At 38.5% G+C, this 26,204-nt stretch overlaps 1 protein-coding gene across 1 annotated transcript in view; it reads right to left on the reverse strand.

The window, feature by feature from the left end:
- Nucleotides 1-4,911: 4,911 nt before the first annotated feature.
- The window catches only part of slc35f1 (solute carrier family 35 member F1), a 411,129-nt gene continuing 389,836 nt past the window's right edge, over nt 4,912-26,204 (reverse strand). The window contains exon 8 of the mRNA XM_028797802.2: nt 4,912-6,273. Coding sequence (XP_028653635.1) covers nt 6,049-6,273 — 225 coding nt within the window. The 3' untranslated portion in view covers nt 4,912-6,048. The remainder of the gene's footprint in view (nt 6,274-26,204) is intronic.

The raw sequence follows: 26,204 nt of genomic DNA on the forward strand, positions 1-26,204 counted from the left end.
AAGAAGGAGTCCTACAGGACCCTTTTGTCCTGTGGGACCCTGGAGGCAGCTGATAGGTACCGGCAGGCCAAGCGGAATGCGGCTTTGGTGGTTGCTGAGGCAAAAACTCGGGCGTGGGAGGAGTTTGGGGAGGCCATGGAGAACGACTTTCGGACGGCTTCGAAGAGATTCTGGTCCACCATCCGGCGTCTCAGGAAGGGGAAGCAGTGCAGTGTCAACACTGTATATGGTGGGGATGGTGCGCTGCTGACCTCGACTCGGGACGTTGTGGGTCGGTGGGGGGAGTACTTCGAAGACCTCCTCAATCCCATTAACATGCCTTCCAATGAGGAAGCAGAGCCTGGGGACTCAGAGGTGGGCTCCCCCATCTCTGGGACTGAGGTCACCGAGGTGGTCAAAAAACTCCTTGGTGGCAGGGCCCCGGGGGTGGATGAGATACGCCCGGAGTTCCTCAAGGCTCTGGATGTTGTAGGACTGTCTTGGTTGACACGCCTCTGCAACATCGCATGGACATCAGGGACAGTGCCTCTGGATTGGCAGACCGGGGTGGTAGTCCCCCTCTTTAAGAAGGGGGATCGGAGGGTGTGTTCCAACTACAGAGGGATCACACTCCTCATTCTCCCTGGAAAAGTCTATTCAGGGGTCCTGGAGAGGAGGGTCCGTCGGATAGTCGAGCCTCGGATTCAGGAGGAACAGTGTGGTTTTCGTCCTGGTCACGGAACAGTGGACCAGCTCTATACCCTTAGCAGGGTCCTGGAGGGTGCATGGGAGTTTGCCCAACCAGTCTACATGTGTTTTGTGGACTTGGGAAAGGCATTCGACCGTGTCCCTCGGGGAATCCTGTGGGGGGTACTCCGAGAGTATGGGGTACCGGCCCCCCTGATAAGGGCTGTTCGGTCCCTGTACGATCGGTGCCAGAGCCTGGTCCGCATTGCCGGCAGTAAGTCGAACCCGTTTCCAGTGAGAGTTGGACTCCGCCAGGGCTGCCCTTTGTCACCGATTCTGTTCATAACTTTTATGGACAGAATTTCTAGGCGCAGCCAGGGCGTTGAGGGGGTCCGGTTTGGTGGGCTCAGGATTGGGTCACTGCTTTTTGCAGATGATGTTGTCCTGTTTGCTTCATCAGGCCGTTATCTTCAGCTCTCTCTGGACCGGTTCGCAGCCGAGTGTGAAGCGGCTGGGATGAGAATCAGCACCTCCAAATCCGAGACCATGGTCCTCAACCGGAAAAGGGTGGAGTGCCCTCTCAGGGTTGGTAGCGAGATCCTGCCCCAAGTGGAGGAGTTCAAGTATCTCGGGGTCTTGTTCACGAGTGAGGGAAGAATGGAGTGTGAGATCGACAGGCGGATCGGTGCGGCATCCGCAGTGATGCGGGCTCTGCATCGGTCTGTCGTGGTGAAAAAAGAGCTGAGCCGCAAGGCGAAGCTCTTAATTTACCAGTCGATCTATGTTCCTACCCTCACCTATGGTCATGAACTATGGGTAGTGACCGAAAGAACGAGATCACGAATACAAGCGGCTGAAATGAGTTTCCTCCGCAGGGTGTCTGGGCTTTCCCTTAAAGATAGGGTGAGAAGCTCAGTCATCCGGGAGGGGCTCAGAGTAGAGCCGCTGCTCCTCCGCATCGAGAGGAGTCAGATGAGGTGGCTCGGGCATCTGATCAGGATGCCTCCTGGACGCCTCCCTGGTGAGGTGTTCCGGGCACGTCTAACCGGGAGGAGGCCCCGGGGAAGACCCAGGACACGTTGGAGGGACTATGTCTCTCGACTGGCCTGTGAACGCCTTGGGATTCTCCCGGAAGAGCTAGAAGAAGTGGCCGGGGAGAGGGAAGCCTGGGCATCTCTGCTCAAGCTGCTGCCCCCATGACCCGACCTCGGATAAGCGGGAGGCAATGGATGGATGGATGGATGGATCATTGGATTGAGCTTTGATGTGTTCATGTGTGAAGTCAATACACCAATGACCCCGGGTAGATTGGCCAGTTCGTAAAACCTTAAATTCGATTTACTGTTCCCCACCATAAGAGAATTGGATATAATCCCACAATAGTGTTAATATTTCGTTAACTACTACTGTATTGGTAGATAGATGGCTGAGAAATCCCAGATCTGTCTGCATTCTCCCACTGTAATGTCCCTGTAGCCAAGTGTCGACAGGACTCACAGATGTACAGGTATGGCATGGCTTCTTGTTGTTGCCCTTTTCAGAACAGTGCATAAATACACCAGAATGGGTCTGGATAGTCTAAAATGACTAATCAACCATTCATTACTCTCAGCCAACACATCAGTGTGATCCTGAAATCTGTGCTCTTACCTCAGTTTGCCTAGGCCATATCATGCAGTAGTTTGAGAGCGGCCATTTTTACATTCAATCAAATCAGTTTGAAATGGATGCCCTTTTATAGGAAAATACACTCAATTACTGTAGGTACCTGTGTCATGTGTTTACAAAGAAACAAAACAAGAAACTTGATTTGTTAAATAATCATCAGACTAGTAGCTAATTTGACAGAGATTTCATTGAAGGATGTGATTATCTTGTTAATTTATAATTTGCATATTTATACAATATTTTGCTGATTTGAAATGTGTTTTGTGCAACTGGAATTCATATATCATGCTTTTTATTATATACACATGCACTATTCTTGGTCCTGAGCATGTATAACATTCATTCGTTTTCATGAACAGACAGTCCTTAATAAAACATTGATAAATACTGGATTTTCCCTCTACGAACAAATTTGTTCTGCTCACATTTCATGAATGAGACCCACTGAGTCCAGGCTATGTGGTATTTACAGGAATGTTAACAGTGTAGATGGATGGATCACTTTGGGAGAGTGGCATGTGTTGTTAGCTTTTAGAAAAAAAACACAACCTTTTTCTAGTCACCCTCTATTAAATAAACAGTATTTTATATGTGTTACAAAGAAAGACAGTGAACAAGACACTATTTTGTTTTCAAATCAAAAAAAATGTGAGGATTGACAGCATCAGATTTTCCACACTGATCGTCAAACAAGGGGTTTGGTCTTTGTTCACCTATTTGTGACCAAACACAGTTCCAACTCCCTCATTAAATTTACTGATGATGCCACCATCATAGACCTGAGCACTGACCAAGATGAAAAGACTTACACAGAAGAGATTTGTTTTCTAATGTACTATTGGCAGAAGAACAATATCACACTTAATGTCTGCAAAATCAAGATCCTGCACTCCTACACTGGATGGGAAGTTTTGAATGGGGTGAACAGCTTTGATTTTTTTGGAGTCACCATCACTGAAGATGGGAAGTGGACACAAGGCATCTTGGCTATTGTCAAGAAGGTTTACCAAAGCCTTTATTTCCTTAGATGTCTGAGGAACGTTCAGATGTCAACATCTACAGTATGCTCACCAATGTGGAGTTTCTTTTCTTTGGTCTCCATTCAGGTAAAAAATAAAGGACCATTAGCACTTGCACTACTAGACTGAAGGGCAGTTTTTATCAACAGGTTGTAAGGCTAAGCAACAGCCACACATGCCATCAAATACACATCCAGGTGTTTTTGTACATCCTGTACATGTTATATTCATTGTCTTTCTTTCTGTTTGTTGTTGATGTTGTATTACTCTCCCTAGTCACTAAGCTTAGTTGTACGGTGTATACACAATAATAAACATGAAGTTGAACTGAGCTATTCTTATCCTTAATAGATCCATATGAGCATTTGTGACGGCTTTAACTGTGCAGCATTATTTGACACACTTCATATTTACTGCACTGTTCTGACTTTTCTCTGTTCAAAGAATGTGACGTGCAACTTTAACATTGTGCTCTATGGTGACAGTACAGTACAGGTCAGGTCAGGTCGGGGAGCATGAAGTGGTACTGTGTGTTGCCAAACACACTAACCCCCCAGGTATACACGCAGTCTAGTCCCACCCTCCAGAAATGACCATCTATCTGCCGCAGCCAGGTGTTACGTGGGCATCCCCTTGGCCTGGTCCAGCCACTTGGCTCCTCAACGAGGATGCTACAAGCCAGATCACCCACAGGGAAATGTGCCACATGGCCATAGTGCCGTAACTGACGTTCCCTCACAATGCAGTTAACATGCCTCATTTGGGACTCCATGAGCAACCGCTCATTCAACACAAAGTCAAACCAGCAGTACCCAGGGAATCTCCAAAGAGACACAGTACCAAAGGAGTCCAGTCTTCATCTCAGGTAACTGGATAGCATCCATGTTTTGCAACCATATAGCAAGACAGGAAGCACCAGGACTCTAAAGACTTGGTCCTTCGTCCTTTTGCATAGGTATTGGGAGCGCCACACACCCCTTTCCAGTGACCTCATGACCCCCAATGCTCTCCCAATCCGTCTACTTACTTCATATGAAGAGTCAACAGAGACATGAATGTTGTTGCCGAGTTAAGAAAATCTCTTGATGAGGTCAACATTCCCTCCACAAACAGACACACTGCTAATGGACGTGCCTAAGAGGTCATTAAAGGCCTGGATCTTGGTTTTTATCCTGGACAGTTGTAAGCCCAGACACTCAGACTCCTCACTCAGTCTCTCGAGCGCCCCAATCAGAGCCTCCATTGACTCCGTGACAGTACAAATGATGAAAAAACCTTAAAGAAGCTGACAGACTAATTGATTATTTTTGTTGTACCCTTACTATAAAACACTCTTCAATCCAGTAATTATAATTCAAAATTTGACATCAAAATATGCCATAAATGCTTTGAATTAGAAGTGCCAGGTAATGTCCATTGGTGAACATATGTGCATGATGTTTGTGTAACAAAAAAGCAATTATGTTCAGTAAAACACACAAATACATGTGTTTGTGTGTACATGCAAGCACACAAAAGAGAAAACAAACAGAAAACAGCACATAATAAAACAAGTGTATTCTATGGAGGAGACTTTTTATTTATTTGTGTTTTTTTTTTAATTTGTCTCATCAATAAAATTTTTAGATGGCTCTTTCAAACCATCAGCCAGATGCAAAAAGGTGATTAACAAAATGACCTGATCTGATTAGTTTAAAAAAAAAAATCACAAGCAAAAAAGGAACACTACACAAGAGCCTACATCAAAAATAAATACTACAAAAATGCATACAATATGTAAACACACTGAGAGATGAGGAACAGCCGAACACTTCAGCATTATTTTAAAGATAACAGAAACAGACTACAGTATTTGACATAAACTGAACACTGTATTTAGAGAGAGGAATATCAGCATCTGGCGAAGAAACAAACTTAAAAATGAGAGAAAGAGACAGAAAGAAAAAGACAGAGAGAGAGAGAGAGACCAGGCCTTTGGTTTGCATGAGATGTGTATTTTTTTTCCAACAATGCTCCATCATTTACTGCAATAAGTTACCATTCTGTAAAATGTATTATGCCAGTTTACCAATATAAAATGTTTTATACATTTAAAATAACATAAAAAAGTAATTTTAAAAATGTAAACTCTGGCTTTTAAAAGGTGTTCCAATAAAAAGGTCAGTTTAATGACATACAGTTCCTTCTGCAATAGCCTAAACCAGAAAAGCATGTAAAGAGCCACACGAATTGCATATCTGCCACTCTGGACGTCTATAGTATATGAAATGCATACAGAAAGCTTGCAAGTGATGTTATAGAACATGTTTTTAGTTTTTAGTAAAGGCTGCATGGGTGAACACTCTTACATACATACATACATACAAACAAACAGACGGGAATGTTTGAGTAAAGTAAAAAAAAAAAAAAATACATATTTTGATTTCCACAGAAACTTTGAATTGTCAGCGGACACGACTTTGAAAATACAGCAGTGCAGTTTTACTTTGCTTGTGCACCTAAAGCTTGCTTTCTCTTTCCACTCTTTTTATTTTCAGTTCCTTCAGTTTAGCCAGTGAATTCCTTACTCTACATACAGTGAAAGTGTCAGTGGATAATGGCAGTGCCCCTTGTTACATATTCCCACCCACCCCACTAAATAAAAACGCAAAAGAAGCCAAAAATCTGAAAAGAAAAAAAAAACAAACAAACAGGCTCAGGCTACTCGGATGCGAGGTCCATCTTCGGTCTCTTGTCCCAGGCTAGTATAAGTGACAGAGGGTTCCAGTGGTCCCGCCGATGGTGTGTCTGTTGCAGCTCCTGAGGGATTGCGGAACTGCTTATAGACGCGAGGGTCCTGGGCCACGTATGTGGAGGACGATGAATACAGGATCAGGCCAAGGACGATGATAAAAAATGACAGCAGATAAAGGCCTGAAAACTAAAAGATAAAAAAAGAAGAAGTCAGTTGGTGCAAATATTTAAGGAATGTGTTTTAACACTCTTGTATGCACACTGCAACCCTTTCAGGGATCAGGACAACATATGGAATGAAACAGCTGGTCAAGCAATAAACATAATGTAGATGCCGAAGTAGGAAGTAGCTTATTCATGGCAGCACAAGAGTACCACAAGAGTCTTTTTCTGTAAAAATGGAATTCAATTATGAGTTAAGAAAAAAGGACAAATCTGTGACAAACAAGGGTTGAATAATGGTAAAACAGCAGAAACTACTGTAACACGAGCAGACCAACATAAAACAGAAGATGAAAGCAAGCACCAGCAGAAGTAACAATTCAGAAGACCGTGACAAAGCAATGCTTGGATTTCTGTGTAACTATGTAACCTTTCACAGAGAAGGTCTGCCTGGAATCGAGCATTACATTTTTAGACTGAATATTTTTATTCATAACTGAAATAGCAGACAAAATTATATCATGAGTAATTTATAGTTTAAAAATGCTTAAAAAATATTTCTGCTCCATGTCTACAAGTCTACAGTCAGTTTTCTTCTACATAATTAACTGAATCTACTGGGCTTTTGGAAAGACTCTCAAGTCACCTAAAGAACAGTCAAGAGGTAAACTTTCAGTAAACAGAACCAGACAGTCTTGAAAGCAGCACAAGTACTAAGATGTTAGAGTAGTAAAAGCAGAAGAGAAATCCATCCATCTAAGCATTTTTTCTGAAGTTACCCTGGTCAAAGATAGCTGGAGCCTACCCAGGCAGCAATGGTGTAAAGTCTGACTTATTGCTTTAACAAGACACACTAGTACATACAGCTGCTGTACATTTATTCACAAAATTATTAATTTACAGTTAATATCAAACTGATTCAAATCCTACATCTGGTGCTTGTCTTTGTGGAATTTGCACAAGAGCTGCATGTCTGTGTGGGTTTTCATACAGTTAAAGTTTTCTGCCTTCTCCCAAAGACATGTCTGTCTGGTTGATTAGTGATAGTCAGTTTGCCATGTGGGAGTGCATACATGACTAGACCTTGATTTGAACTGCTGCCCAGTCTATGGCTGTTTTTTGCCTCATGCCCAGTGCTGCCAGGATAGGCTGCCTGCCTCCCACACTTCTGTGTTGGAATAAGCTTCTTGGAGAATTTTATGTGTTAATAAAGCTAACATGCATGTTTTCAGGATGCAAGCGAGGTCACAAATGAAAAAAAACATAAGAGAAACTAAACAATCAATAAAATATGCATAAACCTTTTTTATCTTGTAATATATTAAATTATCCATCCATCCATTTATCTTTTAATAGCGCTTACCCTACTGCGAGAGTACGTAAAATGTGCTTTACACAACTTTCAGTTTAGTTAATGATGTTAAAAATAATAATACTATTGAACAGGGATGGCTGGTGAAAAAAATTTGGACAGTGCTGCAATTTTTTTGGGGGGGGGGGGGGCAAACTGAATTAACACTTATCTATTATATATTACCTTTCACATATACATATATATTATATAGTGCCTTTCATATCTTATCTATCTATCTATCTGGTCATACCACTTTCTCTCATGGTCCTCATCATAGTGTCAGTGCACATCTTGGCCTGTCCAGTACCAGGATCCATAGGACAAATTGAGACTAAAATGTATTATACCATTTCCACTATGCTGCCCAATCTGATGCCAGCTTTCCCACTTCTACTGTGCTCCAAAACTAAAGCCAAATTTTATATTTTATTTATTTCTAAATTGCCCGATCCTCAGCAAACTCACTCAGTTCCCCTATTCTGCCAAAACTCACACCATAATGTCCACACCTCCACCTTTTTAATCTTCCAATGACGTGTACTTTCGTCTGTTGTATAACATATCCATAGTATATGTCAATCCAAACCTTATTCTTCCTCTGCTAATAGAGTGCCCAGTCCTGGACCATTTCCACTGTATTCTAAAAATCCAAATCATAAAATCACTAGATTTTTCTCAAGTCTTGCATCCCAGTTTTATCATTTACCACACCCACAGCATCATTCCCACCCTAATTTTATTCTACATTTGCTGCCAGTCAGCCAAGTCCTATGCAAGTTTGCCAGGCTTACTTCACCTGGGCACAAATTCACATTGTAAGATCCACAGACCCCCACATCTTAAAACATAACCCACCCCACAACCTGTCTTGTACTTCACCCACAGGACAAGTCCAACCTAAATCTTATTCTGTAATTATTGTCAGGATACCTACAGTTTCTGGAACATAAATCTCCATAAAGTTGTGCTCACTCATCTTTAGTTACATTATTGGCGGTGTTAACTGTGAACCATTGATGTGAACCTGAAATAGTGCATTGACGATTGGCTAATCACATTAAATAAAAACTCTTAAAACAATACTAATTCGCTGCCAATAAATGTGGGAGTGAAAATCTGAAAGCAACCAATTGAAGGGGAGTGTCAGGTGACCTGCTTGCCAAAAGATCAATGACTTAAATAGACTCATTTGGCTGGTGTCCTCCACTCAGGAAATATAGGTATTCACATAGAAATTAAACCAATGCAAGTCGGAACTAATTTTTAATGGATGTTGATATGCGCTGACACCAGGCAAGCTGTGCAAATAAACACATTTATTTATTATTTTGCATTACGTAATTAATTTGAGTTTTTTTGGAGGTGTGGGCAGGACCCCAGTGCCCCACATTACAAACCTATTGAACTGTTAAGATAGAAAACTTCAACAATACTTTCCTTAACTCCTGCAGATTTCTTTTTTATTTCTTTTTTTGAGGACTCTAATTCTCTTAATTACATATCTTCCTTATGTAAGTGCACTTTATTTATCTTTTATATACTATTTATTCATTGTTATTATTATCTAAATTAAATTTGTTTTCTTTTGCATGTACCTACTTCTTTGAAATGTTGCATAGCACTTTGAGCTACATTGTTTGATGAAAATGTGCTACATACAGTAAATAAATGTTGTTGTTGTTTAAACTAGTTATTACAAAGTTACCAAGGCAGGATACAACATAGATAACAATCCAACACAACAACAAGAAAGACATAAGCTTCAAGGTAAGATACTGACTAATCGTGGCACCAGAGAGTGACGTCATGTTTTGTGTTGATTAACACATGCACTCTGTGCAAGTGGCAATAATGACCCTGTAATTCTATAAACAACAGCAATAAAAACAACAATAATAATACTAAAAAAAATCCTCAAACTAGCATTGCCCCAAATGTGCCTCCTTAGATGGCTCCCCCATGGTACTTACCCAAACACACTTTCAGTGACTGGGTTGGAGACGGCATTGACTGCACCACTATAATTATATCATACAGAGTGCCAAAGAGGAGGAAAGAGATATCAAAAATGATGTTACTTTTTAAAGTAATTACACACAAGAGGAAGGAGAACAGAACTGATCTGCCACAAAGCAAGCCTTAGCCACCACCAGACCTGTGTATACAAGGTCTGACAAATCATTGAATCTGACAAATCTCATTTTTGTGTCTTGCTAAAATAAATGCAGATCACAGGACAAAAATATGATTAGAATAAATTAAATTTAATGTTAAAACTAAAAATTAAAACCAAGTTAAAACACGCTGCATAAACAAATCTGCTGTAAAAGCTTTAATTTACTTCTGCAATTCAGATAGGCTGAGCATTGCAGCTTTGCTTGACAGACTGCTGTCAGGGAGCTTCTGGCTGCAGCAGCAAATCTTTGATTGAAATTTTGTGTTTCTGCAAGCACAGCATGTGGCAGTCCAGGTTGGCTCCATGCTGCCTGGTTGCTTCTGGGAGCCTCTGTAACTGTAACTGCCGACAGTCATGAACCAAGATGAGCCAGGCAAATGAGAGCATACACATTGAGCAAGGGGTTGATGCAAAAGTGTCAAGTGTTTTTATTAAAATACAAAAGTGCAAATAGTGCAGTGTAAAGTCTTCTTTAAATAAATAATCCAACAAAACAGTGATGTCTCTAAGTCAAAATGCAGAAATTGGAGTAAAACAAATAGTCATCAGATCCTTAATGTTCTTCCTATACTCCCATATAAGCCCAGCGCAACTCTCTCTCTGTCTCCCGACTCACCCATAACCCAGGTCTTTCAGCTGGTGGAGACTCCAGCAGCTGTGATCCTCTTCTCCGACCCCTGTCTTGACCACCTCCATTGGCGTCTCCCAGATCGCTTGGGTTCAGTTGTCCCCTGTCTTCCTTCTCACCCCTGCCGTCCCTCAGACCCTGAAGAGGACTCCACTGTCATTGCACCTGTTCCACTGCAACTTCAGTGGGGACGATCTGCCCCTAAAACACTGATCCTTTGCCTTTCTGGGGGACTAATGACTACACTACCTCTTGCTCACTCTCTGGCTGTCTCATCCTGCTTAACCACCCAATACAGCTCTCTCATTTCCTCTCTGTTGTTCCCCTTCTCTGGCGTGCAGGCTCCCTTATATCCCAGTTGATTGGGTGCAGGTGTGGTACTCGGCTTACTCCGAGATGTGAATGTGTATTACTGGTAAATCTGCTCACTTTTGCATGTGAATCAGCCAAGTACCCCAATCAACCCTAGAACTCCTGCATTATTTATTTAAAACTGCACATCGCCACAGACCTCTTATTACACAGCAATGAAACACAATAAAGAAGAATGGTAATAGAATATTTTAATAATATGTAGAGGCTGTAAAAGCTACACACTGTATGAGCAGTGTTTAAGTCATGCCCATTTTCAAAACAAAATGTCAAAGCATAGCAAAACCAGACATTATACAGTATACTAGTGTTCATATAATTCAAAAATCTTTTTAGTATACAGTATATTTGCATTTCCCATGGAATTTATGGATTTGATAAGTTTGTGTACAGTCAATTTCACATCTACAGTTCGACCAAGATTCTTCCACAGGAGTGTTGGCCGTGAACACAAGACAATCTTGCATATTGAAAACACCAAGGCTGTAAAAATATATTTCGGAGCAACTTCTGTTGTTACAATGTTTGTAAGTGCTGGTATCTAAACAGACATTCCATCAGAGCAAATTCCATGTTTTTCAATCTTGCAATAAAACAACATAGTTTTGTATAGATTTTTGGCTGCCAACTAATCTGCAGGAATACAAAAATGTCACATTGCAAATTGTGTGTATTACTAGGTGGGATGGCTCACTCACTGTCCCTCTCATGAACCATGAACCTCTGTCTCTTTCTTGAACCTTGTCTTTCTTTTGAATGCCAGTGAATCCTTGCTATAACTTCTCTCCCCAAATCTGAACTCAGCAGAGCTTTGCCTTAAACAGCTTAAAATTCCCTCCCCGGTCACTTATTGTTAATTCCTGCATCACTTCTATGGCTGGTATGGATTTATAAGGTTTTGAGACAAACAAACCATAGTGCTCTCTGGTGACTCCTGACACTACTATAGAGCCACGTCTTCTAAGCAATTCTCTTAAAAGGAAAATGCAACCTCATCCCTTCTACTTGGAAACCCACCAAAGCAAGAAATGTTTATATTTCAAATATTGCCAAAACAATCCAAATTAGCACAGATCACTTGTTTGGATGCACTGTATACTTGTTCGCATTTATTGCAATGCTTGATTTAGAAAAATATTGGAAGTACTAGTAATCTGAGGCAAAGAATACAAGGACAAATGATGGTAATCCTTTCTATTGTTACAGAATAATTGCAGGGGATTAAATGATGAATAAAATAGACTGCTTAATTAAAAGAGGACTCATTTTTAATTTTACCCTGATCCTTGTCATAAGACATAGCAAGATGTTTGTTACAGAGCAGCTTTTTCATCACTAAGTAACTATGTTAGATAATAGCTACTGCATCTCTGCACAGCTTGCTACAAGAGACATCAAATGAAATAACATTGCATAATTTAAGAACGCATAATCCAGTTGAACAACAATAATTATGCTTTACTTTACTTTTGATAAGGTGGTGTACTGCTACAGAAATAAACAGCCAATTACAAACACATTGTCCTGACAATGCAATCTCTGACAAATGCATTACAGAACGTTAATTGTTATTGTGTTTTCTGTCTCCACTGGTGAGAGGACCCAATGCCCATGCAGTATATTTTCTCAGTAATTCAGAAAGGTTTTACAAGAAGCCTCTCATACAAGAGTTCAGTTAATCTGTCCCAGGCTGCTTGCTCCATAAAACCTTGTTTCTGATCATTGAGGCAAACAGAACAGAGCAAAAGAGCAAGTCTGTTTAATTAAAACTGATGAGCTGTTAAATGAAGGAGTTCATGTTTACAATGTCATTGGTGCGGGTGGATATGTTTGCACTGATGTTATCTTTGTTTCATTTTTGGACGCTACTAGGGACTGCATCAATGTCCAACTGATTTTGTTTATTATTTGTAAATTGCAGTTATAAAAATCTTCCAGTTTTCTGTTTTGGTTTTTGAACTCAAACAAGTTTTGTTTTACACATACTGAACATGCCACCGGGGTGACAGCCATGAAATCACGTGATACACAAAGACTTGGCTTCTTCTTTATTTCTATGGCTTACAGCTCGTAATGAATGGAAATGCATATGAAGTAAACACAAACAGACCTCAGAAAGAATACAGAAAACACTGTGCCGTTTTGGCCTATCTACTTGTCTTTATGAAATGTCATGCCACCCCGTTAAAGGATCTTCTGACATACCTAAGTGGTTCAGTTATCAGTCTGATATCATCTTGTTGGGTGACTTCAGTGTAAGATCACCTCTGCTCAAAATGGATCTAAACCAGTTTGAAATAATTATGCTTTAATCCCTTTAACATATTAGTGAGGGAAGGTTAAAGCAGATAAGAATATTTTTAAATGCAGAACCCATGATAAGGTAATAAGTTGGCATAAGATAATGTGTGTGCAAAAGGTATACCTCCTGTGTCAGTAGTTCAAATCATCCACATAGTTTATATATTTTCCCTGTGTTTGAGGGGCTGTTTCTCTTGGTAGTCCTACCACATCCCAAAACTGTTTGTTAACTGGTGATTATAAACAGACTCTGTATGTAAGTGTGGGTATTTGTGTGTGATATTCATTACACTCCCAAGGCTGGTTCTACTTTTCCATCTAATATTGCTTTTAGATCACACTTTCAGGACACTGAATTAGACTGACCAGATTTCAATGAATTGATATTAAGGCGAGAACAAGGAGACAGAGTCAAAATAGATGAAGATTCAAGTTCAAATTCAACAGGCGATTGCTAAAGATATACACAGGGAGCAGACAAAAATGTGGTCAGAAATAAAGGAGTCAAGGTCAAAGTGCAAGAAAAGATTGGTGGGCAAAGTTGTATCAATCTAAAGAAAAACTAAAGTAGCAGAAAAGTTTTTTGTCAGTATTTTATAACATTTTAACAATTTATCAAAAGTAATCAAATGACTTTACAATATCTAATTTAAGTCAATTTTAGTCTGGTCTCATAACACTCAATTTATACAATTATGTGGACATTGCAGCATCTCTTCTAGTAAGGCTAGCATAAAATTGAAAGTGCCCAACTGTGGACAGTTCAGATGGATAACATATTTACAGGAGGAAAATGACAAGCTTTATGAGGTCTTAAAAGTTTATTGCCTATTAGAGCATTAGCTAACAAAAAAAGACTAAGAAGCTGCAAGTGCAAAAAGAGAGACATAAGTGTGGGTACGTTACAAACATTTGAATAGTCTAGAAAGTTTCCCATAGCAAATCAAGTCCTTCATTAGGAAACTAAAAAAAATACAGGACCACCAGGCTGTGTCAACAGCATACCCTAAGGGAACCACAATATTCGATGTCTGAAGTGGGAGCCTGTCCAGGTGACAAAAATGCCTCACTTCACCGCATCTGGAGTAATTGTTGGGTGAGAACTACTCCTGAAAAATAGTTTACATAATAACACAATCTAGGCCTTCAGAAAATCTCGGGATTTGAAATTGGGGGACTTCAGACTCTGTGGGGGGAAATGAGGGGGGTGGAGTTGAAATCCCACCGTTTAAAAAGCACATTGATATTAATATTTCAGGCATTTGTCTAATGTCGTAATTTATTCTTTCTGATTTTTACAGTATTTTGAGTAGATAGTTATTCAGTCTTTCAAGTTTCAAAGTCACATAAGGAATACTTTGAACATAATCCATTGTGGGGGCTCCTGGCAAAAACACAATTCCGAAGCTGGTCTAAATGTGGTGTAATAATGTTTCTGTGTGTTAATGCTTTGAAACCATGACATTCTTCGGCATGTACCCTACAGCAGTGCTTCTAAACATTTATAGTGTCTCAACCCAGTATGTTCTTTCTAAGTGTAGTTTCAAAGGATTGCTAATTTTTTTTCTATTTAATGTAACTTCCCGTTCAACAAAAATGCAAAAGATACCTTGGTGAAATAAAGGAAAGATCTGATCATCATAAATCGATCTGATGTGATTTTGGGTAATTAGTGTTGCCATCCAGTTAGATGTGGAACTTATTTTATTGCATGAATTGATTTTTTCTGTTTCTTTTTTTATTTTAGTGCCTAGACTGTATAGAATAGGGGACTTCTTCATTTTCAGTTCAGGTCTTGTCTAGCTTGTTTGGCTGAGGCTGACAAACCACTCCAGTTGTTGTCAATAGCTTCTGTAAGCAAGACAAATACAATAAAGGAGAGAGGTGTCTATTTAGGAAGATTCAATTGTGATACATTTATATTGCAAATCTGACATCCAAAATGCATGTAATTCCCTTACTAACAGAAAAGTGAAAAATCACTTATTTAAAAAACCCTGCTATTAACTGTCTCTCTCCAACCCAGTGGCTTGAAAGGGTTGCCATGTAAATCATAAAGTAGCTCATACAATCCCCCTCAGCTGACTCAAGTGTGTAGTCCTGAACAGATCAATTTAACTGAAACACAAGCAGATTAAATGTGTAACTGTAACGTGCATAGGAGTTTGTGCTCAGTATGAAAAGCAAAAAATAAGCCAAAATGAGAGAGCAATTCATAATGATCAACAAGTATTTGAGCACAAGGAAAGAAAGCTGGAAAATCACAAAACCTGTGCCCATCCTCTATAATTTAATTTGTGCGCATGTAACAGTATTTAAGTCATTTGTTGGAACACTGCAATTACTGTATTATACTGTTTTCTTAAGACTTAGAATGTAAAACACAATTGTAAAATAGAATCCATGTACTAACAGAAAATAATTATTCAGTGTGAGAAACAAGGCATCACAGTGGTATGTTCAACTCAACCACTGTCTGTGTGAAGCTTCCACCTTCTCAATGTGTGTATGTGGCTTTTCTTTGTGTACTTGTACAAACGTCCATCCTGCAGACATACAGGACAGGTGGATTGAGGAGTCTGAACTGATATGGTGTGAGTTTATTTGTGTAAATTTGTATACCCTGCGGTGGTCTGCTGTCCTTTACACAGATGTTTTCTGGCCTTGCACCAGTTATTGCTAGGATAGGGGTGGCTCTGCCACAAACCTACACTGATGTTCAGAAATTGAAGAACCAAATAAAAATTAGAGCCAGACTTATATGTAAAGTACATTGAGACATCACTCTATAAGAATAGAATATATGAAGGGGAAATGTAAAGTATATTCTAGAAAGACTATTTTGCACCTACGTGTATATACCAGCATATTATCATTTTGAGAACTATTTGCTTTAAAGAAAACATGCACAATAAAAAGCAAGTGCATACTGAGAATATAAAATGGTTGATTGAAAAAACTTTAGTTGAATTAATTCAATATGCTAAATTTCCTTATAAATGGTACACATTTAAATAACAGCTAACCTGTCCCACTCAGAGATTTTATACAGGGAAAAAAGAACAAATGAGAAAAAAATATATCTTCAGAGAAGTGAAGGAGAACCATCAGGTAAAGGAAATCAAGTTGTGTTAATTATATGTAGATTTTGAAAGGAATCTAACAATTTACTGCAACAGGGTATGAGATGATCATTGAGAAAATTGGATGTTGTGCTTTACTAGACTTCTTTTTTGAGTCTATTCCTATTCAACATAATGATGAATAGTTAGACCAAAGGAATGTGGGATAATGCAGCCACTTATGAAAAAGAATATTCTGAAGTGGATTAAAACAAAACACAGGAAGGAGAATTCTGGAAAATTCAAGGTCACATATGTAGATGAAAAGGCAGAAGGCTTGAAAGATTTGGTAAGGGGCATATGTTGCAGAATGTGAGCGCTCGAAAAAGTAACTGATATGAGGTGGAGGCTAGAGGGGTCATCAGTTCATTACTGAGTACACATGACTGATTTACAGTTACCAATTAAGCCATCAAACATTCCTTTTATTCATTCTCTTTCTAATACACCATTGTAGGCCCTGACACCCACCCATTCGGGCAGCATATGGCGTAAGGCAGAAACTAGCCCTGAAGGCAATACTAGTCCTTCAAAGAGCATACTCATTCACACACTCACACCAAATTACGTCAGTTCACTTTATAGCTACCAGTCAAACTAAACTACATCTTTGGGATGTGGGAGAAAGCCTGAATTTTCAGAACAGAATGCAAATTGATCAAGGTGAATGCAGGTTTCTTTTATACAACTTTGCATGGATTTGAGTGTGAAAGTATGCATATGTTAAAAAATAGGTTAAAAAAAAAAATCTGATTTATAAAATCAGGCCTATGCACGTTTATATGCAGTTTACCCTTTATAAATTGTACTCATCATGTACATGCTTATATGTTGTCACACACGTGCGCATGGGAAACAGGATGAAGCCTGGAGGAGAGGAGTGGAGGCGATCAGAAGAGGCACTGGAGAGAAAGGCCTGGACTAGGGGTGATTGGTGCTGCGGCACTGGGTTGTGTTGTGATCCTTGTGTAAATAGTTGTAAATAAACGTGTGTGGTGCATTTAAAACCATGTCTACCTGTCTGTGTCCGGGCTGTTCCCCACAGTGTGTACATGCTTTGAACCCCACTTAGTTGCCACCCTGAAACAACCATATGTGGACCATGCTAATCAATCTGATACGTATGCAGTCACAATATTGCAGGCCTTCATTGGCTGGTAGAGAACACTCCCACCTGACACATCCAGGCACCATGTACAGCACCATCAGCAAATCATTTGCCAACTCTACTTTACCTCATAATAAATGAGTCATGTGTTGACCCAGACCACTAAGACATGACGTTTGTCAACCTCATCTTTGGTATCACAGAAAACTTATGTATTAATGGAATTAACAAAAGCTGCACCATTCTCACTAAGTGTCATTATTGCAATATGAGTGCAGTCAGTTGCCTCAGTTATGTCAGGAAAGCTGTACATTGCTGCAATTTGCCTTTATATGTTTGCCTGTGCACCTATACCATACAGAAAATGAATATAGTATCTCATCAGTTGGTTCATTGCTTCCAGCACAGGCAGATCTGAAGCTTGGCTGAGATATTCCTGACCTGTCAGCCATTTTCCTCCAGTAAGTATCTGTTGTCAGAAATATTTCAATAGGTGTAGCGCAAATTCAGGTAGTCTCTGTTTCTAAGGTCCGATCGTGCTCAGCATATAGTTCCAAGAGAATGGTTTTTGGTTCAATAATCATCATGGGCAAAAAAAAAATCCTGCCAATCCCTAAAAGCTTGTTTCCTTTGTATATGACCATTTTGATAGTTTTCAAGCACCGCCGAACAAGTTATGTTGTGTCAAGCCATTAGGCTAACAATAGGCTTTAGGGCAGGATATTTATAGCTTTTGGACGAAGATTTTTACTTCACTTTGGTTTCCAACCCTAAGAAGTAACAACAGGTAGCCAATATAAAACTGATGAAAGCACAAAAAAGGTCTTCAGTGAAAACAGACAGTATTAGCCCTATTAAAAGAGAACTAAAATAGAGTGTGTACATATTCATGACTTTTGCAGTTTAATGTCTGTCATGTCAAAGCACAATATAATAGCAGCTAAGTGATATGAAATATAATGCAAGTGTTTTGTCATGTAACAGTTTGGCTGCATTTCCCTACTTGATCAAGGGTGTCATCATTCCCCTGTTTCTCTGAATTGTTGCATGCAGATGTGTTAGAGCTGCTGGAAATATATGCAAGTTCTCCCATCAGGTTTTTTTTTTTAGTATACAGTAAATCGTGGCTTTTGCATGGAAAGCTGCATATGCACACGTCAGGTCTCTTTTTGCGCATACGCAAGTTTTATAAAACTGGCCAGCAGGTATTTGAAGCTGTAAGCAAGTGTCTATACTCACTTCACCTCTGTGCCAGCTTTATTTAAAGACATAATTAAAAGGCTTTTAAAATTGCAATAAAAATGCTACTACATATAAGAGGGGAACTAAGGATCAGTAACACGCTACCATTGCTTTCATGCCACTTATTCATCACATAACAGACAGAGATCTAAAGACAATAAAGGAATTGACCAGTTATATTCTCCATAGTATTCTTCAGCATCATTTATATTCTTTTCAGGCATCATGTTCTGCTCAGTGGCCCTGAGCTGGGTTAAATTGGTAAAACAATGGCTGGATGAATTTGCTATTTTCCTGTCTAGGATTACAATATTAAATGCAAATCAAGAAATACATTTATACTATAGCAGCTACTGCATACAAGAACTTGAATAAATTCTAAATATAGAGTAATAATATAATTTTGTAAAGTATTTCCCAAAGATTGCAGAATATATACAATATTTAGGCAAAATATAATAAACCTTTAAAGCAAATAAAAAATATTGCAACAAAAATATATCAGTTATACTACCAAGATCAACAGATACAAAAATAAGTATTTTTTGATTACAAAAGTAAACAAGCTTTTATGACACCTTTAAAAACATCCAGCAAATAGGCAATCACTCACCTACACAGAGAATAGTACCAGACTGACAGAGTATAGCACAAATATCAGAAATACTGCAACTGCAGGTTTTAATGAGCCTGGGGATCTCTGATGAACATCAAGGATAACACAGGGTTCTTAGTTTCAATCCATGCACTTGAAATTCATGGTTATGTTTCTATAAATTGTGGGTGAGTCACCCAAAGATAGGCAGCAGCTACAGACTGTACAGGAAAAAGTGTCCAAAAATCTGAGATTTCTTTTGAATGTAAATGTCAGATCGACAGTATATTAAAGTTCATTTGTGGCATTTGCAGGTCTGAACTTGACTGGATGAACTGACATTTCAGCAATCTTATACTGTAGCTCATATTGTAACTTTGGATTGTACCAGCATGCTTTGTAAAGCACACTGTGTTAAGAGTACTATATGAAATAAAGACTGACAAGAGCTTGTCATTATATCTCTAGTGCTTAAACCCATTCAGCTACTGACACAGAAACATTGCCAGTGTAATTAATTCGCTGGAACTTCAATAAGCAACCACCAGTCAGACCTCCTCACAATAACAATCCAGCGAGATAAACTCTTCACCAAGATCTAACTCTTTGTTGCTCTTTCTGATATCAAGACCTTTTAAAGTAACTCGTCACTCTCCTGGTGTTTGGATGACGAATCCTCGATGTTAGATACATGAATCTCCTTGTTGTATTGTGACATGAATCCAAGAGTTCTGGGAGAGGCCTAGGTCCCGATGGGCAACTATCTGAACTTTTGTCTAGATTCTGAATTCAAGTATCTGCTACAAATGCTTACTTCTGCTATTAAATCTATCCTATCAATTACCTGAGCTTTGTTTATACTTCTTCTCACTTCCAGGCAAGGAACCATCTGTATGTTTTAGCTATTGCCTGTTGTGCTTTAATGTTATACATTAAACTTGTCAAGTTTCTAATAATATATGCCACCTTCTGTATATAATGACTCTACTACAAGTTTCTCTTGCCCACTGGCTCTTTTATCGCTTGATGAGAAGGAATTGATTTATGAGTATTGTTAAAACTCTCTTCCCCCTCAGCTATCTTGCTTAAAAACACAGAGATTTCTCCTCCTTTCTGCATATATTGCTGTGGCTTCATCTACTCACAATTTACAAATAAAGTGAAAGGTCTTAAAAATGAAACTCAAACCTGAAATACCACAAAGTTCTGATTCTAAAGGGTAGACCCATTACACCAACACAGCCCAGCCCCAAACTCAAGTGGCAGATTGGCCTGCATAGCCCCAATAGTTTGGCAAAGGCTTTAAAGTCAACATTTTCCACAAAGGGAGAGAGAGAAAAAAAACACAAAAACCTTTGGCCCACAAAAACAAAGCAAAGTTTCGTTAATATATAAATGTTTATTCAGAATTTAAAAATTAGAACACAGGCAGAAGTGAAGAAAAAGGAAGCAATAATGTAAGTTTTGTCTGAAAGGCAAACCTGACAATAAATAAATCTGAATCAAAATACAATGACAGATAAGGAAAGTCATAAGTTGATAAACCAGGAAGTCCAATCTTATGCACAAAATCAAAAGTCAAACAACAGAAGATAAAACCAATGCCAAAGTAGCAATTTCATAGGCTACTGGCTCCTAAATAGTGCTGATGGTGTTTCCTCAGCTACAGTGTAAGGTGGCCCTATTTGGTCTAAATCTGTCCTCATTCTAAAAAGCCGTTGAGGAGATACTGTGCATTTTTTTCTGAGAATTAATCTGGTATGCAACAAATGCTGTCTCTTGCTCACCAGATACTATTGTGTGGGTACCACATACTATCTTGTACCCATCAGATATTATCAGAGACATACCAGATACATTCATGTGTACACCAATTACTATCAGGTTTGCAACAGACAATATCAATAGTGCTCCAAATACTATCATGTCTACAGCAGATACTATGACGTGCACACCAGATACATTCAAGTGCACACTAAATACAATTGTGTGCACACCACAAAGTAAACATAGTATCATCTGATACATATGCAATAGCATTTGGTATGCATTTAAAATTATCTGGTGTGCAGATTACAGTGTTTGGTAGGCACCTAAAACATTCTGATGTGCTCATAATAGTATTTGGTGTGCAGCAGATTCTTTTAAAAAATACAGTATATCACAGCATGTGCCCTTATGGACTCCATATCACTCTGTCTGAGTTAACAGGTTTTTTCCTCCATCCATCCTGATAACTTCTTCATTTAATTACCTTGGTACTGAGATCTCTACCCACATTGAAAACTTTGTCATATCCAATTGGCACCATTTTTTGAGGGAAGAAATACAGATTGTTTCGAATCCTGTTTCTTCTGTTCTCACTTGGTAATTATTAAATTGAACATTGTTTTCTATTTAAATTTTGTCAATGTTTGTTGTCCCCTTCCACCACCACCCCTCCCCCACTCAAATTTAAGATGGAGATTGGGTATATCTTCTAGCACCTTGTTTGGAACTCCAAAGAACCTTTCTTAAACAATTCTACAACTGGGGTTTTACTCCCTGACCATTATGAAGTTGATTTATGTGTCTTATAACCCTGAGTCTTGGTATCTTTTAAGCTCTATTTGCTCCTCATCTACTCTTTTCATTTCTTTGAAAATTAAACCACACTTCTGCAAATTTGGCCATTTAATTTTATCATAAGATAGATAGATAGATAGATAGATAGATAGATAGATAGATAGATAGATAGATAGATAGATAGATAGATAGATAGATAGATAGATAGATAGATAGATAGATAGATAGATAGATAGATACTTTATTAATCCCAAGGGGAAATTCACAATAATAATGAGAAACGTCTACTATAGATTACTGTCTGTTTGGCACTCCAGGCTATTTATGACAAAAAAATAAATAGATGGTTGTTTTATGTGTTTATCCTTGTGGGCATATTCCTTGTGGGTATAAAATCAATTGGTGACATTTTTGACAGTTCCAGGGTCTTGATTTTTCAGTTATTACAGTCCAGAATTTTCATATTTTCTTTTACTTCCAGCTAAGATCAGGCCTAAGGACCCGTGGTATCTTGTAGTGTTCCTGATCCTTAAACAAGAAGCCAGTTTCCACAGTTTATGCTAGTCTAAGTAAAGCCTCCAATTAGTATCTTCTCAGTTGCTTTCTCTAGTCCTGTGATAGTCTCTCTGCACCTCCATTGTCCTGGAATTAAATCATTAATAATATTTCTCTGGTCTCTAAAAATCTAAACCACAAACATGTTTAATTTAATTTAAGACATTGTCTTGATCTAACTCCCTAGAAATATTTTGCCACAGGCGAGGGCCTGATCCTTTGTGTTATTTATGCACCTTTGACATTACATGATTTGGTACTGTCCCCATCTCTTCTTTTAGGACCCAAATTTCTAACTCCCTTTCTAAGATTAGTTTATTGAACATTCCTCAACTACCTCATATTTTCTTGCTCTTGGATCTCTTTGTAATATCTTATTGTCTTTTCAACAAAGACTTTTCTCACTTGTTACCATTACTACAGAGCAGTCATTGGTATCACAATGAAAGACCCTTGATTTTGGTCCCTTAATCTTTGGAAATTCTTATTTTACAATTTAGTTCTTCTAGAACTCTTCATGCTGGATTAATGGGACATCCCATCCCCCTATCAGGGAGTAGTCAGATGGCATGGCAAATGGAGGTGAATTTGTTTTAAAATTATTCCTACTTCAGTTTAATTTCCATTTTAATTTAGTTATGTAGTCCATTTTTAGAGAACATTTCTTGAATGTACCCTTTGCTTTTTGTTTTAATTCAGGTATTGCATGAATGAGTATGAATGTGCGCATGTGGGTTTGTCCTGCAATGAACTGTTGCCCATTTCAGCCAGAATAGGCTCCAGCCTTTTCCTTTTTTGAATGTGGCTTTAGCACATTTGTCTAGTGAAAACTCTATTTTGATGTAATCATTGAAACCTTTTACGATGGTTAAAGGCTAGTTTGTTCATCGTCATTCTTGGCAAACATATTCAGGTCATCCATAAAGAACATGATTAAAAGTGAATGAGTCTGTAGTATAAACATAGTTAATGTTATTCAGGAGAGAGGATAGTGGAGCAAGAGCTACGCAAATAGTAGGAGAGAGAAAGAATCTCCTTGAAACATGCTACAGTTGATATTGATCTGTCTTGAATATAACGTTCCATCTGTGTGGTTTAGAGTAATCATGGTGAGTATTGCTGATATTTTGTAGATTTAAAGGCATTTGATATCCAGTCACAGAGCACAGAGTCGAACGCCTTCTTGTAGTCTATCCAGGTTGTTGTCAGGTTTTTCTTTCTCATTTTCACTTGCTCGGTAATGGCCTTGTTTATTAAAAAATGGTCTTTGCAGCCATAGCTCCCATTTCAACACCCTTTTTGTTCTGTGAGAATTAGGTTGTTTTGTTCCAGATGTTTGTAAACTCAGTGATGACAGGTGTTAAGATTTTATAGGTTGTAGGGAGACGTGATAGGGCGATAGTTTTTAGGGTTTAATGTGTTTTCTGTTTTGGGAAGAAGGAAGGTGGTACCAGTTGTGAGCCATTCAGGGCAGGTTTCTGGTTTGCTGGTGCACCCTTGGTAGGCATCTGTCAGATTTTGATGTGAGAATGATAAGTTATGGATCCAGAAGTTCTCTATCCCATCATTCCCAGGGCTCTCCAATAACTGTATTGCTATTTTTGTTGTAACTCTTGACTTTCCCATATGTTGCTCCAGAAGTTCTATAGTTCATCAATTTTTGAAGGTTGTTTGATCTCAATGGACTTTTTCTCTAGTTCTCTATTGAATTTCCTTACATTTTCTTTGTAAGTTTTGTTCTGATGAAAGAACTCCTGCCTCTTATTGAACCTTTTCAATCATTGGGTTTTTGCTTGTAGTTGTTTAATTTTTTTTCATTGGCTGTTGGTATTTGGTCTTTTTGTTTGATGTTGTGTTCTTTTTTGCTTTTCTTTGACTGGTTTCTCATTTTGATCACATTTAGTGTGTGTGTATATATATATATATATATATATATATATATATAAAAAACCCCTGATTTTGTGTATTTCAAATTCAGTGGTCTTTTCCCATTTTGTTTGATTGTCTTTTCTCAGTATGTAATTCCTGCTTTTGTTTGATGCCTATTGATTCAGTGACAGCAGGGGCAGCTATAATAGATTAGGTGGTTAATGTCTGTGAGGGATAGCACTTCTGGGAGTTGGTCTTTTGTCTGGCTGATGGTTTTGTTTGCTGTTTCTATGACTGATTTTGAGTTCTGATCACATTTTATCTTTGGGACTGGTGGTCTCTGGCCTATTGGAGTTTCTTTGGCTATTTCATATTTTTTAAGGATGCTTTCTATCATTGCATTCACTTTACCTTGTTTATCCTTATTTTGTGGTTCTTGGTTGCCTGATTAATTATTTTTTCGTTTTCATAACTCTTATCTTCATTTTGTTCCTCTGGTTTTGCATTTTCATCTTTTTGCTTTACTCCTGTCTGGATGGTTTGCAGCTCTGGGGAGTCTTTCCTTATAGATGATATCACAGTGAACATTTGCTAGTTTGTTGGCATCTAGGTTCAGCCTGCTTGTGGGGTTATTGGCATGCCAAATGTCATAGGTGCCTTGAATTATGGATGATTTTAGGTTTAGGGAAACAGTGAAGAAGGCCTCCATGATTTCTTTATACTCTTCCCTAGTTCATTTTGACTGACTGTGAATGGGATTTTGAGATGGTGCAGCACAAGGGCTTCTTTGAGGAATGTCCTCGGCATGGTAATCCTCATTTGCTTGTTGAGTAGAGTTTGTTCCAGTGGCATACTTTTTGATGTCGGCCTGGTTGCTTACTAAGGAACGCGGTCCTTGTTTACCCACGTGACGACCAATGCACTCTTGTAATCTATTTAATTGTCCTGTCATTGTAAATGCAGGTTGTGAGAGCCTCTTTAGCTGCCTGAATAACTGGTTTGCTATACTTGCATTGTCCAGCCCATGCCATGTGGAGTTAGATGTTGAACTTACAGGATGGCAGGGAGAAGAAGCCTATTTCAGCACAACTGGGTGCAAGTGCAGTCTATATGATGCATGCAGAAACCAGAACACCCAGAGGATTTGAGTGGAACACAAATAGTGATGAGGTTATGATTTGAACCCAGGACTCTGTGGCCATGAGTCAGTACAGGTAGCCACATCACAAATAATAAAATAAAAGTTTGATGATCTTTAGCCTATGAAAAAAATCTATAGATCAAAGCGGAATCTCATATTCATGTTAAACACCAGACCAGACTTTCTGCTTAACTGGCAATGCTATATCATACCTTTTGAGTTTGAGGTGTAAACTGGAGTAAGATCATCTTTTGTGTCAGACTCTTCTCTACCACAATACTAAATGGTTTAATTTTTTATGTGAGTGGTGAACAATATTTGAAATATAGTGGGCGCTGTAAACATGTTACATCACTACTATTCCAATTATTAAATTAACAGGTCAAGGCTGTACAGTAGTGTTGAATGTGGTAGGATTGTCCAGAAGCCTATTGGTGAAAGAACATTACAATATAAGAAATAACTAAAATATCTTATAATTTATCTTGTGTGGAAAAGTGATGCTTTGAAAAAATGTGTTTGAATATGAATAAGTTTTTGGAGGTTAATATTTTAAGAAATAACTAAAATATCTTACAATTTATCTTGTGTGGAAAAGTGATGCTTTGAAAAAGTGTGTTTGAATATGAGTAAGTCTTGGAGGTTAATATTTGAAGAAATAACTAAAATATCTTACAATTTATCTTGTGTGGAAAAGTGATGCTTTGAAAAAATGTGTTTGAATATGAATAAGTTTTTGGAGGATAATATTTTCCCTACATTTGCTGTATTACATTAAATGTAAAATAATATTGCCTCGATATGAAAGAAATTATGCAGATTTCATATTATAGTCTCAGGGTTACTTCATTCAACTTATTTCTATTGTGCTTCGATGATGAAATTATAATTAATTTGAAGCACACTGCTTCTCATGAATTCAGATTTA

Source organism: Erpetoichthys calabaricus, chromosome 3 (assembly GCF_900747795.2).
Source record: "Erpetoichthys calabaricus chromosome 3, fErpCal1.3, whole genome shotgun sequence".
Classification (NCBI taxonomy): domain Eukaryota; kingdom Metazoa; phylum Chordata; class Cladistia; order Polypteriformes; family Polypteridae; genus Erpetoichthys; species Erpetoichthys calabaricus.